An 18,389-nucleotide genomic window follows, 5' to 3' on the forward strand; every position below is an offset into this window, starting at 1 on the left:
TCGGGGGGGGGGGCGGGGGGGGGGGGGGAGGGGAGCTGATGGTGGGTGCAGGACAGAAGCTAGTGAAGGACATGGCCAGGAATGTCTGAAAATACATAGTATTCATCCTTGTCTGCTCATTCTTAAAAAACAGTTGGGTTCCTTTCATCGTGAGGTCTGAGTGACCAGCTCTTCCATTATAACTTTCCTCCAACCCATCCCTCTCGCCTCCTGGAGGAAGGAATTATTTGTTCCAATAGATAGGATAGTGTTGTCTATTTTCATGTATGCCTATCGGCTTTACTGATATTTCACCTCCTGAAGTAAGCAGTGGCTAGATCTATCTTGTAATAGTTTTATAATAATCATTATGATTAAGATAATCTCCATGAATGCATTCCAAACTTCCAGTGGGCAGTCAAACTAAATGAAAGGCATCATGTTCAAAAATTCTTAATTAACACCTAAGTAAATAAATGGTATTTAGTTACTACATGTATAACAACATTCTGTTTTGTTAAACTTTTAACTGGTTACATTAACTTCGCAGAGTACGAGAAAATCTGTGATCTTCGTGCTCTCTGTCTCCATCAGAAACAAAGAAACCTCTGCCCCTGGATCCTAACTTCACACATCCTACACATATACCCTCTTCTCGTCCCTTCCTCTGGTCTGTCATCCCCTCCCAATCCATTAAATGTCACAGTGCACTGCACAGATGCAATAAAGCCAGCTGCCATGTTGCATTCACATTCTGTGCACCTTGTGCCTGTCCCTCTTGCATTTATCTCGTGCACTAGCTGCTTCAGGTGTGTGTGTGTGTGTGTGTGTGTGTGTGAGGGTGAGGGGGGGGTTGCACATACTCTAGTTCAAAACGAAATTCATCCTACAGTTCAATTCTTTTTTTATGTGCCTTTCGACAGCTCACTGTCTACTACTCAGTGAGGAAGTGAATTTTCATTCCATAAATACTGTATATATTGCAGGGACTAGCCCCTTTTTTTCCATTTATATGTTATGGATGGCTAATAGTTATTATAAAAAAGTAAATAACAATTTACGTTTAAGAAAATGTAATTCATAATACAGAACACGACAAATTATAACAAAGAATAAATCACAACAGACATGTTAGCATTCGTTCCACATTTATCACAGCCAAAATATTTGCTTCTGTACCAACAACATGTTTCAAATTTCGATTTATTATTCTTGGAGGGCATCCAGCAATTCCTTGAAGTCGGTAACATACCACTGAGCTTTAGCCTTAACTGCCTCTCTAACCACATTTCCTCCAAAACCTGAAACAGAAAATATGAATCACTGGTCATTTATGAAATACAAATTACTGCTACTGGACACTCTTCAGCAGTTTCAAAAGAAATCCCTAGTAATTTAAATTTTAAATGTCAACTACACATCACATTTCTGGAATACAATGTATGTATATTCAATTGGAAATACAAATTGCTTTAATCAATCACACTTACTGATCCTCCACAACATGTTTCGGAGGATTATTCCTCCATCATCTGGTGGCTGTACTTGAAAACATTGAAAAAATATTTACATGACATCCTTGCTTAAAAGATAATCTGTCAGACTTGAAAAAAGCACACCAAGTGAATTAAGTAATAATTACAAGTGTGAAAGGTGAGTTAATTGCCTCTGTAACAACTGAAATTTTATTTTAGAAAACAGAAGATGCCCAAAAGAATAGAAGTATTGCAGGGCAATGAGTAAAATATGTTATCTACAGTAATAAGGTTCAAATGGCTCTGAGCACTATGGGACTCAACTGCTGAGGTCATTAGTCCCCTAGAACTTAGAAGTAGTTAATCCTAACTAACCTAAGGACATCACAAACATCCATGCCCGAGGCAGGATTCAAACCTGCGACCGTAGCGGTCTTGCGGTTCCAGACTGCAGCGCCTTTAACCGCACGGCCACAGTAATAAGGGAAAAGTTTGTCATGTGTTTAACAAATTACTATAATTTTGCAGAATACTCTGGATAAGCATGTCTAGTAAAACTGTATACCACAGTCTAACATAACAGTCGCGACACTCACTGCTGTAAAAGTTGTTGCCGTTTGACAAATGGAGCGACACTCGTGCTCCAAGCGGCGGGTAAGGTGAACGTCAGACGCGTCGTAAGCATGATGTTTGTTTGCATCCATTTCCTACGTAATTTCCGATTTATTCGAGTTATTTTCTTGCCTGCAAGAGTTTGTGTGGTATCAGAAGGCATATACGTTTCTAAAAATGATTCTAAAATATGCGGAAGTATGGACAAAAACCATGAATAGAGTGGCAAGCTACAACACATTCGTGAAGAAACACTTGTGACATTGGACAGAATTGCAGCTTACCACGTTGATATCAAAAGAATATAAACACACAGATTCACATGTAAGAAGCACAGACACGTACCTCTACATGCAAAAGCGATCGACAGCTCGTTTATCGTTCTGTAGGCTTACTGTGTTTGTCATTGTCTCCTGTTGCCACAAGTACGACCTTCATCTTTATATTATTCTAAGTGGGACAAGCAACTGCCAAATAGTGGGAGACGTGCTGAAAACACTATAATGAGCTGATTACATTACATTTCACGAAAAACCAAATATTTGAATAATTTTCAAACAATCTGTCTGTAGGCACTTTCCTTGTCCCGTAATAGTTTTGCTTCTGGGCATTCTGACACTTCACACGCTTTTGTAAGACACGAACAGCTACACTTAATTTAACCACTTCATCGTCAAAGCAGGTCTGTGTTGATGATTCACACGAATCTGGCACTGATACATGGAGAGTCGAACTGGCTGCTTCTGTGTCATAGGACTGTTTTACAGCTTTAGATTGACTTTCGAATCTTTGTGGCAGTTTCTTCTTCATCGTCCGCCGAGGGAGTTTATTTGGAATGTCAAACAGTGTGGTTCTGCATTCCAAACGAGTTTGTTATTGTCTGCGTTCATGAACCGGTTTTGTTCGAAATGTAGCGAACAAAAGCTAATATTATTATACAGGTAAACTGGGTCTTTCTTCATAAGGGCTTCTCGTCTGCTATTAACTAGCCATTTTCTGCTCCTAAAACGAAACATTCATCATTTATACACACATAGTTTGCAAGTGAATCCTGACGATACAGTTTAGTAACATGATGGTATATACCTCCAGGGTCCTTAGGAAACCTAAAAAAAGACAGCTGTGGTGTCTTCTTCCTGTTGTTGCTGCAATTTATTGCGCTACAAACGTTCCCGATGGTAAAAACCATTGTATAAATCAAAATAAACAATCACTATTCGCTTTCACGATCGCGCCGAACTCACAGTTCAACCTACCAGTCGCTTGGGGCGCTGCTGGCGCTGTAGCAACAAAATAAAGGCGAAGTGTCGCGACTTATGTTAGACTGTGCTGTATACTTTGTCAGAATCTTGCACACAACATTTTTTGAGATTTAAAGAGTCAGTAAAATGGTTCCTTGAGTCTTCAACATGGTATTTTATTACACCATTACATTGACCCAACTAATCCTCAATTTTTACACAGTCCAATCATCTAGCCAACATAACAAACACAGGCGCCGACTCCATGGGGCCTGACGGGGCCCGAGCCCTCCCAGAAATTCGTTTGGGGGGTAGTTATATTATGCTTTGTAAAATCACAAAATTATGTTGGAATTTTTTATTTTTCTTATTTGACAATAGTTCCCTTTTAAAAAACAAATAATTATTACGGTAGTAATAATTATTATGGTAGTAAGCAGGTTAACTGAAAATGAGTGGTGTGAATCATGATAGTGTTACGGTGCTTCAGGTACACTTAGAATTTGTCCTGGTGCGCGAACCTTCAGGTAAAGTCTGGCGCCGGCAGGCCAGCTCTGCGGCCGTGGCGACATCAAAAGGACTGGAGCAGAAGCGCCTGAGACCCTCCGCCTCATGTTGCCTTGATGCTTCGAGACATTACGATGCCGCGGCTATGTAAAGCCCACCCTGCTGTTGCAGTCTTTCAGTGTGGATAGTTTCATTCAGTGCATGCTGCAGATGTGTTTAGTGTTCACACTTCAGAGTCTAGTGGACTGTTTTATATGACTATGTTTTATTCGTTTACTTTAGTGTCTTAGTGTATTGTGAATTAAGTTTGCAATGGATTAATTTGTTACCAAAAAGGCGCACTTGGAAGTTGATGATACTGCAAGTCAACCTCCAGCAATTAGTGTGTCATCAATTGCTTTGTCGCCTTCAGGTGAGAAATGTTCACAGCCGAAACCTGGACAATCCGGTACTGGAAGATCATTTCAGAAGTCTTGATTAATCAAATATACATGGCTAGAATATGAAGCATCTACTGAAAAAGTTTTTTTGCAACACCTGCAAAGAGGCAGATGCTAAAACTATATTATAATTTTCTTTAAAAAAAATAAATAAAATAAAAAAAAGAAGATGCTTATTTTCATAGGGTTTTCTAACTAGAAAAATGCTTTGGAAAAATTCCATCTTCATGAAAATACATTTACGCATAAAGAGGGTATTCTGAAACTAAATTCTATCACTAACTGAAGTGTGGCCTCCCAATCGAATGAACAGTCAGCTATATAGTGATATGAAGAAAGGCTGTTTAGCTCTTGAGACAATTTTTACTACAGCGCAGTTTCTAAGCTGACGAGGACTAGCAATTAGAGGGCATGAAGATGTAAACTAAATTTTTTTTTCATTTGTTGGAACTCCAAAAGAATAACATACCCGAGTTTAAAGACTGGTTAGGGCATTTGGGGTATAAGTGGACATCCCACAATATTCAAAACGAAATTTTTGATCTACTAGGAAAGTCTGTGTTGAGAAAGGTATTGGCTTCAATAAAGAAGACAACATTTTTCTATTGTGGTTGACAAAACAAGTGATTCTTTGATTCATGAACAAGTGTCATTTTGTATTCGTGCTGTCGATGATTCCTTAATCATCAACAAAGATTTTATTGGCTTATACAAGACCACCAACCCTGAATCACACTTTGTTTAGTATTTTACAAGATATTTTTGATAGTCTTTATTTGTCAATGGATAACTTAAGAGGACAGTGCTATGATGGTGCCTCTAATATGAGAGGTAAGTTGAAAGGACTAAAAAAGTTAGTTTTTGATATACAGCCAAAAGCACGTTATGTGCACTGCACTGCACTGCACTGCACTGCTCACAGTTTAGACTTGGCAGTTCTAGACAGTCTCCGCCATCTTACTTCTATGAGGGATATTACGGCTTTAGCCAAGGACTTAATAAACACTGCAAGGGAATCCAAGCAAAGGATGGGACTTTTCAGAAGCATACGCTGCGAGAGCACCACCAACCAAGCTGGTCTGCGACCCATTTGCCTGACTCGATGGACTACGAGAGCTTCCAGTATATTGAGAATATTGAAAAACTTTCTGCAGAGGGCAAAACAGAGGCAGGTTACAAATGTGCAGGCTACCTTGAGTCAATGTTACAATTCAAGACATTTCTTTTTATGTCTTTATTGCCATGCAATGAACCCAGTAGAGGATGTCAAGAAAAAATTCAATGCCTTCATCTAAGTGTTGCTGATCTGGAAAAAAAAAAAAATGTGAGGGCTTGATTTGTATATTGAATGGAAGGTGTGATAGTTTTGAACACTTGGGATCCTTCGCTTCCTTGGAATCGAAGTATACCAAAGAAGAGTGAAACCAACGAAGCCAACTCACCGCACACTTTCAAAACCCCAAAGGGATACTACAAAGCTATTTGCATTGACGTTTGCGAAACGGTGCAACTTGCTTCAACTGGACTCACACAGGTCATTTCAGTTGAACAAGAGTGCTTGCTTTTAGTAAACATAGGTGAAACAAATTTGGAAAAATAAACAGAGTTTTTAAAAAAATGACCCAGACATTGAGAGACTGCGCTTACATTTGAATATGTTTGCCGATATCGCTAATAAAAAACAACTGGTCTTAAAAAACATGCGTGATGTAAGAAAGTACATTACACAAGAACCTGCAGTTGGAGAAATGCTATTTGAAGTACTGAAGTGCATTGAGCTTCTCCAAGTAGTTCCAATCATGACAGCAACAGCAGAATGGTCATCTAGCGCCCTCAGACGTCTGAAGTCATAATTCCGATCAACAATAGGACAGAAGCAATTGAACAACTTGGCTGTTCTTCATGCTCACCAAGATGTTTTCGATGAATTGGATACCCGACCAGTCATCAATGACTTCATATTCAGTAATCCAGTCAGACAGTTGACATTTGCACCTTTTAAAGACACTCTAGCCATAATAATGACATTTAGAGCAATATTAAAAATCGTTATAAAATAGAGAATTAAATACACATGTAATGTTAAATTTTCAGTTTCAAAATGTTAGTACTAGTTTAGTACTGTATTACTATAGTATTGTATTAGTTATTTTCAAATACTTACATATTTTTAGGATGTAAGACTCAATTAAGACCCGCTATTTACACACTTTTTGGCTGGAAGTATTAGGCATACTGTACTAACTTTGTTAACTGTATTAAAGCATTAACTTTGAGGTATTGTTTTTATTTAATGAACCCTGAGTATTATTGAAAGTAAGTTTAAATTAGCTATTTCACTTATTAATCAAAGTGCTATCACTGTGTGACAGGAATATTTTACGTTTTATTCTTTTAATGATAGTTTAGGATTTATTTAAATATAATTTCAGTCTTTTCAAAGCTATATATTCACTGCTCTGTAATAGTCTATAAGCATAATTATTACTGTAAATTAAATTAGCTTTTTACAAAAATATTGAGTGTGTGTATGTTTTGTTTTTTTTCAAATCCAAAAAAATGTGTCAGGCTTGTCTAGTTTCGCGGAGTGTCGAGTTATCGAGAGTCCAGTTTTTGGGGTTCTAATGTTGATCATATGAAAAAAAAAATTTTTTTTATAAGTCAGCACCCCTGATCACGAATGATGAAAACACAAACACCCAGTCCCCAAACAGAGAAAATCCCCAACCTGGCTGGGAATTGAACTCGGGACCCCAGATCCAGAGGCAGCAACACCAGCCACTAGTCCATGAGCTGCGGATGTACAACATTAGTGACAAGTCAGATGCAGCTGTTTACTGACCATCTTCATTCAGAAGTTTTGGCAACTGGTTTCCGTAAATTAATGGATTACCAAACACAACAAGTAAAATTAATGTGTAGTCAGATAAATGATGCCTTCATTCAGTGACTGAACAAACAAACAGCATACTAAATTAATTTCATTAAAATAACAGTCTAGATCGCTTGGTGATCTAGATTTATTTTAACCAAATTCTAGCGCTAAATTGCTGTTCTCCTGTTGACAATGTTTTCTAAATTTACAAAATTAATTTCATCAAATACGTGTCCCATTAAGTCACTGAGCCCAGATCCTGTACACCAAGTTTTGTTTTAATGACAATAGCATTATAGATCACATATCCTTCACTTTCCAACAATTCACTGGTAAAGTCTACCAACCAGTGCAAAATTTAATATACAAATAAAACAACAAAACTGCACGTGATGGTGGGAAGGTCAGCTAGCCAGTCATCCAACAAAGAGATAACCAAGCAGAAGATTTTGTTGGAGATGTCAGTACCGTAGCTTTCCACATACACAACAGCTTAGCAGCACCAGCACATGAGCCAATTAGTCACGTAATTAACTGAAGAAAAATATGCAATGCAAACAACTGATGACACTGCAGCTAACAAGAAAGAAACAGAAAACTGATACCACGGAAAAGAAATAAAATATGCATTCAAAAAAGCTAATGAATAATAGTCTTTAGTGTATTGGGGGAAAAAAAGTGGAAACAGAAGAGTGAATGTGAGCAAACGGATCAATAAATTGATGTAATATTGATATTGAGAGGTGGAAAAATTGGGACACTCCATGAGCAGATGGACAAAAATGGTGTATGGATAACATGGAAGGTGAAAAAGTAGGCAGCAGCCAGAGATATTTATTTAAGTCAAAACCTGATGGGTAGATAGAAACCAACAAATACACCAGATATAATTCCCATTTGTTAATTTCTTAGGTGCAAGCATTGTGAACACTACTTGTAACACCACAACTCTGAGCCATCTGTAACTATTTTCCAATTTTTGCTATTAAATTTGTATATGAATAGTTACCTGAAATTATGTATTGATTTATTCACTGAGGTGACAAAAGTCATGAGCTATCTCCAAATATTGTGTCAACCATCTTTTGCTCGTCATGGAGAAGCAACTTGATGTGGCATGCACAAGAAGTCATCGGAAGTCCCACCCAGAAATTTTTAACCATATAGCTCTACAGCTGCCCATAATTGTCAAAGTGTTGCTGGTGCACTACTTTGTGCATGAATGGACCTCTCCATTATGCCCCATAAATGCTTGATGGGATTTATGTCAGGCAGTCTGGCTGGCCCAATCATTTGCTTGAATTGTGCAAAATGTTCTTCAAAACCAACAGCAAAAAATTGTGGTCTGGTGATATGAAATTATTGTTTGGGAACTTAGAAAGTCCATGAATGGCTGCTAATGTACACCAAGTAGCCTACCATAACTGTTTCCGGTCAATTATTGGTTCAGTCAAACCAGACAACCCAGTCCCTTCCATGTAGGCACAACCCACACCATTATGGAACCACCACCAGATTGCACAGTGCCTTGTTGACAACTTGGTCCATAGCTTTGTGGGGTCTGTGCCACACTTAAACCCTACCATCAGCTCCTACCAACTACAACTGAGACTCATCTGACTAGGCCACAGTTTTCCAGTCATCTAGGGTGCAACTGATATGAGCCCAGGAGAGGGGCTGCAGGCAATGTCAGGCTGGTTAGGCCAGTATTACACTATCAAATTTCTTTGTCCAATATCTTTGTCAAAGAAATTTGATGGCATAACAGGGAACTTTGTCAAATGTCGTCAAATATTTGATCAAATCTAGAGCCTCGCTGTAGATTTGGTCAAAGAAGTCACTTGTCTTCTGTTCACTGCAATGTGACATGTTAGCATGTGGAATGCTAGCATCGCTGCAGTGTTCTGTCATCTGTAGTATTTTTATAAACATTGCTGGTAAATACAATTGGTGTGTACCAACAACTACAAAATTAATAGAGATGTATGAGGCTGATGATGCACTTTACAATGTGAGGTGCCCTGAATACCAAGATTGGAGACCTGACCTAATCCAACCCTCCTGTAGCAAGGAATCTTCTGCAGATATAGCAGTTCTTAAGTAAGTATTGTGCTTTGTGATATGAGGATACACTTCATTGAGCACATACAGAAATTTATGCTCATCCATTCTTAAGTAATTGATGTACGGCTCGACTAAAACCCAAGGCTTCACCCAGGTACGTTTCCTTTCCTCATGTGCACACAGTGCAATTGTGGTACATGCAACTGCTGCGGTTAATAACAAGTTGTTGTTGTCAGCCATCTTGAACTTTGACGAAAAATATGATGACAGTGTAATACCCCTTTTTAGTGCCACGTCAAAGATCTTAGTCAAATATATTTGACCAATATCTGATCAAATCTTTGATAAAGAAATTTGATATAAGTGTAATACCAGGCTTAGAAAAAGCATTTATGTCGGGCTTATCTGTTAACACCAAGAACTCCACGCAAATGCCACTGCTCTCTGTCATTAAGTGAAGGCTGTCGGTTGCTGCGTTGTCTGTTGTGAGAGCTAATGCTAAAAATTTGGTGTTCTTGGCTCACCCTTGTGGGCCTCAGAACAATAAATTCCTTAAAAATCTCTGAAATTGGATGTCCCATGCATCTAGCCCAAACTACAATTCCACATTCAGAGTCTGTTGATTCCTGTTGTGTGGCCATAATCATATTGGGAAAACTTTTCACATTAATCACCAGGGTATGAATACTTCTACACCAATGCTCTGCCCTTTTATACCTTGTGTACACGAGACTATCGCCATGCGTGTATGTGCGTATCACTATCTCGCGAGTTTTGTGACCTGAGAGTAAATGCGTGTGTCTTAATATATGTAACTCAAATAGTGTAATCTGAGTTAAACATTACAGTTGAGACAGAATAATTTTAAATAACCTAGTAGAAAATCGAGTAGGAATATTATCAGAATGCCAATTTGCTTTTGATGAAATCTTACATAGTTGGATATTACTTGTCGAGGGATTTATTTTATGAAATTTATCATAGGAAAGCTTTTTGTATTACAAGTCAATTTATTTAAAATCTCATTTAATAGTGTTGAATGTAAAATATGAAAAATTTGAATTCTAACAATATAAAAATAACTATGCATTGTCATCCATGTATACAGGGTGGCCCACTGATAGTGACTGGACCAAATATCTCACGAAAAAACTACAAAGAACTAACTCGTCTAGCTTGAAGGGGGAAACCAGATGGCACTATGGTTGGCTCACTAGCTGCCATTGGTCAAACAGATATCAACTGCGTTTTTTTTTTAAATAGGAACCCTCATTTTTTGTTACGTATTCATGTAGTACGTAAAGAAATATGAATGCTTTAGTTGGACCACTTTTTTCGCTATGTGATAGATGGCGCTGTAATAGTCACAAACGTATAAGTACGTGGTATCACATAACATTCCGCCAGTGCGGACGGTATTTGCTTCATGGTACATTACCCGTGTTAAAATGGACCGTTTACCAATTGCAGAATAGGTCGATCAGCCGCATGTGAAACGTCAACCACGACCTGCAACAAATGATGATGCCCAAGTAGGTGTTTTAGCTGCTGTTGCAGCTAATCCGCACATCAGTAGCGGACAAACTGCACAAAAATCGGGAATCTCAAAAACGTCAGTATTGAGAATGCTACATCAACATTGACTGCACCCGTACCATATTTCTATCCACTAGGAATCCAGGAATTGCATGGTGACGACTTTGAACATTGTGTACAGTTCCGCCACTGGGCATAAGAGAAATTACGGAACGATGACAGATTTTTTGCACGCGTTCTACTTAGCGGCGAAGCATCATTCGCCATCAGCGGTAACGTAAACCGGCCTAATATGCACTATTGGGCAACGGAAAATCCACAATGGCTGCGACAAGTGGAACATCAGCAACCTTGGCGGGTTAATGTATGGTGCAGCATTATGGAAGGAAGAATAATTGGCCCCTATTTTATCGATGGCAATCTAAATGGTGCAATGTATGCCGACTTCCTACATAATGTTCTACAGATGTTAACTACAAGATGTTTCATTGCATGACAGAATGGCGATTTATTTCCAACACGATGGATGTCCGGCACATAGCTTGTGTACGGTTGAAGCAGTATTGAATAGCATATTTCATGACAGGTGGATTGGTCGTCGAAGCCCACACGTTCACCGGATCTGATGTCCCCGGATTTCTTTCTGTGGGGAAAGTTGAAGGATATTTGCTATCGTGATCCACCAAAAACACCTGACAACATGCGTCAGCGCATTGTCAGTGCATGTGCAAACGTTACGGAAGATGAACTACTCACTGTTGAGAGGAAGACGTTGGACATATTGCCAAATGCATTGAGGTTGATGGACATCTATTTGAGCATTTATTGCATTAATGTGGTATTTACAGGTAAACACGTTGTAACAGCATGCGTTCTCAGAAATTACAAGTTCACAAAAGTACATGTATCACATTGGAATAACCGAAATAAAATGTTCAGACGTACCTACGTTCTGTATTTAAATTTAAAAAACCTACCTGTTACCACTTGTTCGTCTAAAATTGTGAGCCATATGTTTGTGACTATTACAGCACCATCTATTGCAAAGCAAAAAAAATGGTCCACCTAAAACATTCGTATTTCTTTACGAACTACATGAATATGTAATAAAAATGGGGGTTCCTATTTTTAAAAAAACGCAGTTGATATCCGTTTGACCTATGGCAGCACCATCTAGTGGGCCAACCATAGCGCCATCTGGTTTCTCCCTTCAAGCTAGACAAGTTTCGTTCTTTGTAGTTTTTTCGTTTGATGCTTATTTCGCGAGATATTTGGCCCGGTCACAATCAATGGACCATCCTGTATAAGGGCCGGTGTTACGTCAAAGTCAGTCAGTGCAGTTGTGACCAGTATGTTGTTAGAACTCAAAATTGTAATAAAAGAAGAGTTTATTTTTCATGGGTGCCAAAACTTATTTGGAAACTATAAAATCCATTCCACATCTCTTATATAATTAACAGATGGAAAATCCACAACATACATTGGGAAACAGGATGAAGAATCATTACAGTCAACAATCACTGGCAGCAGCGATTTTTTCAAACTACACAGACATCATATCCCATACTTCTTGCTTCAAAACTATTAAGATATTGCAATAATCACATTTAATTACCTGTGAGAATTGCAGTTAAGGACTTAAAAAACTTTTTGAATCAAATTTTCATAAATGTATAGGAAGCAGGAGTGTTACAAGATACATTAACTCATTTGCTATCAAGATGATTGATTTGTTTTGGACATAACGATGACACGGGAATTTTACTTGTGAAGTAGGCTGTCTGGTGTATTTCTTAGCATCTGAAAAAAATATTTACTATGGATGCTGAGGCTGTGGAGGAGGAAGTGTTTCTCATACAATATATGGGAACTACATATACTGTTATTTAGTAGGTTTAAATTGTACCAAAATATAGAGCTGGCCACCAGATACCAAGTATTTGAACCAGATTGCCATTTCCACCTCCAACGCTTTGTCTTATGTGATGCAGTACAGGGAAAATATATTTAGTTCTTGCAGAGAACTATAGTTTAGGGCAGTGAAGCAAAGTGTTTGTATGTCTGTGAAAATAAGGAAGTACGTAATAGTTATTAGCATAACCTACAGTGGTAAGAAGTCTCACTGTTTATGCACAAAGATATAATTAGCATAATTAATCAGATAAAATGTGGAGACCATTACATCTCCTCTTTTTGTCAGAATGTTGAGGAACACCAAAAGGATGAGTTGTGGAAAATCAATGACTGTAAAAATTTCAGCAGTATACGATAAGTAATTTGTTAGGTGCAACAGCTAACAGAAAATACATGATTCTTCAGTTTCTCCTGGTGTATTAGTTGACTGAACAGTCCTCATGTTACCAATGGTTCATAGTGTTAAGGACGAAACATTTGGTTGATAAAACACATTAATTGCACACACAAACTGACCTCCTGGGGAGCACGACTGACTTATTATTCCTTCTCCCTATGAGGCACTCTGTACATTGTCCGCACACGAAGGTGTCAATCAGTGACTGAAGAGACAACTGCACTGGTGATTGAGGTCGGTGACACACAACTGGAGCAGTGACAGTACATGCATTCCGACTGCCCCAGCCGTCAGCTTGTTGCATTTGCTTAGTGTCTCCTTCTGAATTAGATTCAGTGCTGTTTCCTAAGCATTGCTGAGGCTACAGCTCCAGCCCCAGTTGACAAGACTGTCTCTTCCCATATTTCAGTCATCTCTCTAACTACACTGTCCCAAGTATGATGACACTTGTGCTAATATCCTGTTACATTCATATTCCATCACATGACTCTCAGATAAACAGTGCTCTGCAATCGCCATCTTGTTAGGATATATTAGTTAAGTGTGCTACTGGTGTTCTCGTCAGTGATCTTTGATGGTGTAAAGTTTGTCCAATATATGTATTGCCACATTGTCATGGAATTTGGTGACCCTGGCCTTCAGTAAACTGAACCTGTCATTGACATTTTGCAATAATGCCCTGTTTTATTGGGCAGGCAGAAGACTTTTTTTACTTGGTGATTTCTGAGACTGTGTCTGATTTTCCCTGGGAGCTTTCTGGTATATGGTACAAATGCTGTGGCTGCCTCTTTCTCCATAGGTTTGTCCATCTCCGTAGACTTTACCGAAGTGACAAGGCACAGAGGACACCTGAAAGGACGGCAGGTTTTCAAGTCAAATTTCTGACAAATCATTTACTGTGTGACACACACATCCTGGTGAGCTTTGATTCACCTAAGTACCTCTAAGAAAATTATTTGTGACCTGTCCTCTTTTAGCTTAAACACTTTTGTTGACGAATAAAAATGTGTGTGTGTGTGTGTGTGTGTGTGTGTGTGTGTGTGTGTGTGTGTGTGTAGTAGTAGTAGTAGTAACTACGTAAGTCTTTCAACCACTCCAACCAGAATATACAAATACATTTACAAGAAGATAATTATTTCCCACATCAAGTCACAGGAATATGATTATAAAACTTAACAGGTATTTAAAATAATGCAACACTTTTTTTTCCTTCTGAAAGTACATTGGTTTTATTTAGGATTTCAATACACCATATTATTCCTCACTCTTTTGGCTACAAAATCCTATTTTTCAACATAATCTCTGTTTAATGCAATGGCCTTATGCTACGTTACTGGGAGGGCTTGTACGCCCGTATTTTATCACTCTACTGGTCGACATCAGAGCTAACGTCTTGCTGCATCCTTAACCTCCCTATTATCCACATACTGCTTACTGCGGCATGCACCCTACATTGGGCCAAACAGATGGAAGTTGGAAGGCGCGAGATCTGGGTCTTAGGGTGGATGAGGAAGACCAGTTCAATGAAGATTTGCAACTTCCTCTCAGGTGTGCAGACTTGTGTGAGGCCTTGCATAATCACTGAGGAGAAGTTCATTTGCACATTTGTGGCAACAAATGCACTGAAGTCACTTCCATGGATTGCTGTTTTATGCAATCGTGTTACAACAATGACAGATGCCTCACCACGTGACTCACTGTGCTTTCATTCACTGCCAGGTCTCTGTACACCTTCTGCATGTGCCTATGAATATTTGCAATGCTCTAAAGAAACTGAAGAAAAGCTCTATTTGGAATGCACCTCCATTACAGATGCCATTTTAAAAGTTACTTATAGTTCCACCACCTATCTCAACTTTGTGAAACTACATGAGCTGAAGTGAGAATTTTCCACAATGTTCCATAACAAACATTTTTTCAACCGCAATTTACAGAAAAAAAGAAAAAAAAAATGTTGCATTACTTACAGAACATCCTTCGTATTTGAACAGGGCTTAAATGTCATCAGGACTGTCACCGACCAGTCTTGCTACTGGATCTGTCACTAATACCAGTTTCTTTGATATTTTTACACTGCACCTCTTTGTCACTCCTACCCCACACCCTAGTTAGTGTACCAAGTTTGGTCAAAATTGCACCAACTGGTCCAGAGCTATGCTAAACGCATATACACACTCACGCACAGAGAGAGAGAGAGAGAGAGAGAGAGAGAGAGAGAGAGAGAGAGAGAGAGAGTGCACGCAAGTATGGGTCCTCTATATTAACCCATTAATGCCCAAAGACACAAAGTTGCCAAGGAATTTAAAAATTAACTTTGGCTGCAGTGGTAATGTATACAATTTAAATGATGGTAGCTGTTATAGACATATTACTATGTTGAAATTCTGGAGTATCAGTTTGCAGTTCTTTGTTGCTGCATATAAATGTTAATCTGTTGGTATGTATGAGTGTTAAGAACAACTTCCATGAAAAATGTAAGTACACGATAATAGTTGAGTATTGGAAGTAAATTTTCTTTGCTGTCTTGTAATAAATAGTCTAAATTATATGTAGGATTTTTTTTGGAATTTTTAGTATGATTTATGTTTGGGAAAATATGTCTGGCATCTTTAGTTGTCATTGAGCAGTTGTGGTTTTTTTTTAGTTTTGATGATAATTTATGAACAGTAGATGCAATAATAATTTTTTTGAGAATGATGGAAACGGAACAACACAAGCAGTTGGTGTCGCCCCTCCTTACTAGATACTGATGAAGATTCCAATTTATTTGATGAAGTTTAAGGAAACCCCATGTCATCTCCCTGCACGTATGCGAAGTGCACAGGCACAAGTTCAGTTGGAGGAAATTAAATATGTTGTAAATACAAAAGGAAAGAAGAAAGGCACATCAAGGCAAAATTTTGCAGTGCAGTCAAGGAGAAGCAGCAAGGGCACCCATACCCAGGGGGGGAGAGGACGACACCAAACCAGAGAAAGGAAAAGATATTGTGTAATCAGGTGTTTTTCTTTCAAGAAAATTATTTAAAAGTTGATATTGCACAGGTATTTAACACGGACAAAGATGGGAATTTTTTATGGCTTCTGACAAGTTGCCATTTACCTTCCAAAATACTAAAAATACTCCAAACCCCCAGTCTTGGACCCCCACCCATTACTAATGGTTGTATGGCTGCCCTTAAGAAGACTCAGCAGGTATCCCATTGTAAGTACTGAAGGTATGTCAAGTTAAAGTTTTGCAGTAAGTGGAAAACGTCAACAACAAGAAGTAGAAGCTGAGGATTCCATGGAGACTACTACCACATCACCTGTTGTAGGTATGAAAGGAAAGAAGGCCAAGCTAAGTCAAAATATTGCAGTGAGGAGAAAAGTCAACGACCAGACGCAATAGAAGAAATTGACAACTCTGCAGAGACTCCATCTCCACCCAAACATTCGAGAACCAAATCAAGTAAAAAACTGACTGTCTCAATATAGGGCAGGTGGAGAAGTCAAGCTGGAAACTAAAAGAAGAATACAAGTCTTACGGTCCACATTTATTACATTTTATTTCAAATACAAGAAATTTATACACTGCACATAATTTGAATGTTTCCTATGATGAGCTCTGTACTGTCCTGGGAATACTGGATCTCACAAGTTACCACAGACTACACAAAAAGAAAGAAGAAAAGAAACAAATTTGGTTGCAAACTAGTTTTAGTTTCAGTATCTATGAGACAAAAGAAATCTTGCAATATATGAACTCGAATGACAACACAAACATAAATGAAGATGGGCTTTATAAAGTGAGGCCACTGTTGAAATTTCTCAGTGACACTTTTGAACAAGTTTCCCCTGACAGTGCAGTGTCTATTAATGAGAGTACTGTACCCTATTATGGGAAGCACGGCACTAAACAGTTTATCAAAGGCAAACCAATCAGATCTGGTTTCACATTGTGGGTTTTGGCAAATACTTATGGCTACAATATATGTACAGAACCTTACTGTGGTGCACACACATGAATATACCTAAAAACTGGTCTTTCTCATGGTGGGAATGTTGTGACTGGTTTAATTCATTACAGAAATATTCCAGGTGTAACACAAATCTACTCTGACAATTAGTTTACTTTGGTTCCATTGCTGGAAGAGCTTTGCAGAAGAAACCAGGGTGGCACAGTGAATGTCAGACAACACAGTTGCAAAATAATTGAACATGCCATCACAGAACGCATCTGGAAACAAAAAAAGAGAGAGAGAGGAAAATGTGTTCCAGTATCTAATGGCCAGTTGACAACAATAAGATGAAATGACAATGCACTAATGACAGTTCTTTCTAACTCGATAATGTGGAACCTTCATAAAATGCAAAAAGATTCAGAAGAACAGATAGAAAAAGTAACTGCAAAGAAGCCACAAGCTGTGAAGCAATATAATCCGCATATGGGAGAGGTTGATATGGATGATCACTTCGCGGCCCTATACAGGACAGAAACAAGGATTAAAAAATGGCGGTCCTGCTTGCTTGGGGTATTGACACATTGTGTAAAGGGAAAGTTGTTATATAGGAGGTTGACAAATGATTTCCCATATCTTCAGTATCAAAGGCAAGTTGTGCTTCAAATTTTGAAAACACATGGCACCTGTAGGGCAAAACCTGATCTATCATCATGATTTCTTCCACTAGATGATATAACACAAGATGGAAAAGATCATCTCATTGTCAAAGGACAATCTAAGCATTGTAGATGTAAGGTATGTCAGAATCAAACTGTGTATATGCGTGTGAACTGCCAAGACTAGTTTGTTCAGATTTTTTTGAGCGACTAAGCTAAGAAGAGCGAGAGAAAATATGGTTCAGGTGAGAATTTCTTACGACTCTAAACTGATTTCAGTGTTTCAAACTATTTTTTAAAAGTAAGTAAGAATGTGTAACAGCAACAGTATTAAAAAACTAATAATCTGTAATAAATCTGGAAATGTGTTTCATTTGTTACCTTAAGTGCCCAATGGAAATTTAAGTTGATATCAATTTTCAGGACTGTATAAGTACAAATTAAATTTAAGTTCTAACTATGAATCTGTTACAAAACTACAGCTATTTTTAAGTAGGAAATGCAAACTTAATAATTCTAGGCATTAATGGGTTAATGATTAGCCACCTTGTTTGATCACAAATGTTAAATAGTGTGCCTTCTGGTAACATGTTGCCTGCTTGTCTTCCCAAGCTTCAAACTAATCTAATGCACTATTTCATAGATAATGTACCTCAGTTCCTATTCTCCCACTAAAATCAAGCACTGCACTACTCGCAATCCACTGTAGTAAGTTCTAAAGCTTTACAGAATTCATCCTTTTCATTTTTAGT

At 38.3% G+C, this 18,389-nt stretch overlaps 1 protein-coding gene across 2 annotated transcripts in view; it reads right to left on the minus strand.

The window, feature by feature from the left end:
- Positions 1–1,035: 1,035 nt before the first annotated feature.
- LOC124603855 (phosphoserine phosphatase) overlaps positions 1,036–18,389 on the minus strand; it is a 59,461-nt gene continuing 42,107 nt past the window's right edge. For both annotated transcript variants that reach the window (XM_047136431.1, XM_047136430.1), the window contains exon 6: positions 1,036–1,280. In XM_047136431.1, the coding sequence (XP_046992387.1) occupies positions 1,186–1,280 (95 nt within the window). In that variant the 3' untranslated portion in view covers positions 1,036–1,185. The remainder of the gene's footprint in view (positions 1,281–18,389) is intronic.

The sequence above is a fragment of the Schistocerca americana genome, chromosome 1, assembly GCF_021461395.2.
Source record: "Schistocerca americana isolate TAMUIC-IGC-003095 chromosome 1, iqSchAmer2.1, whole genome shotgun sequence".
Classification (NCBI taxonomy): domain Eukaryota; kingdom Metazoa; phylum Arthropoda; class Insecta; order Orthoptera; family Acrididae; genus Schistocerca; species Schistocerca americana.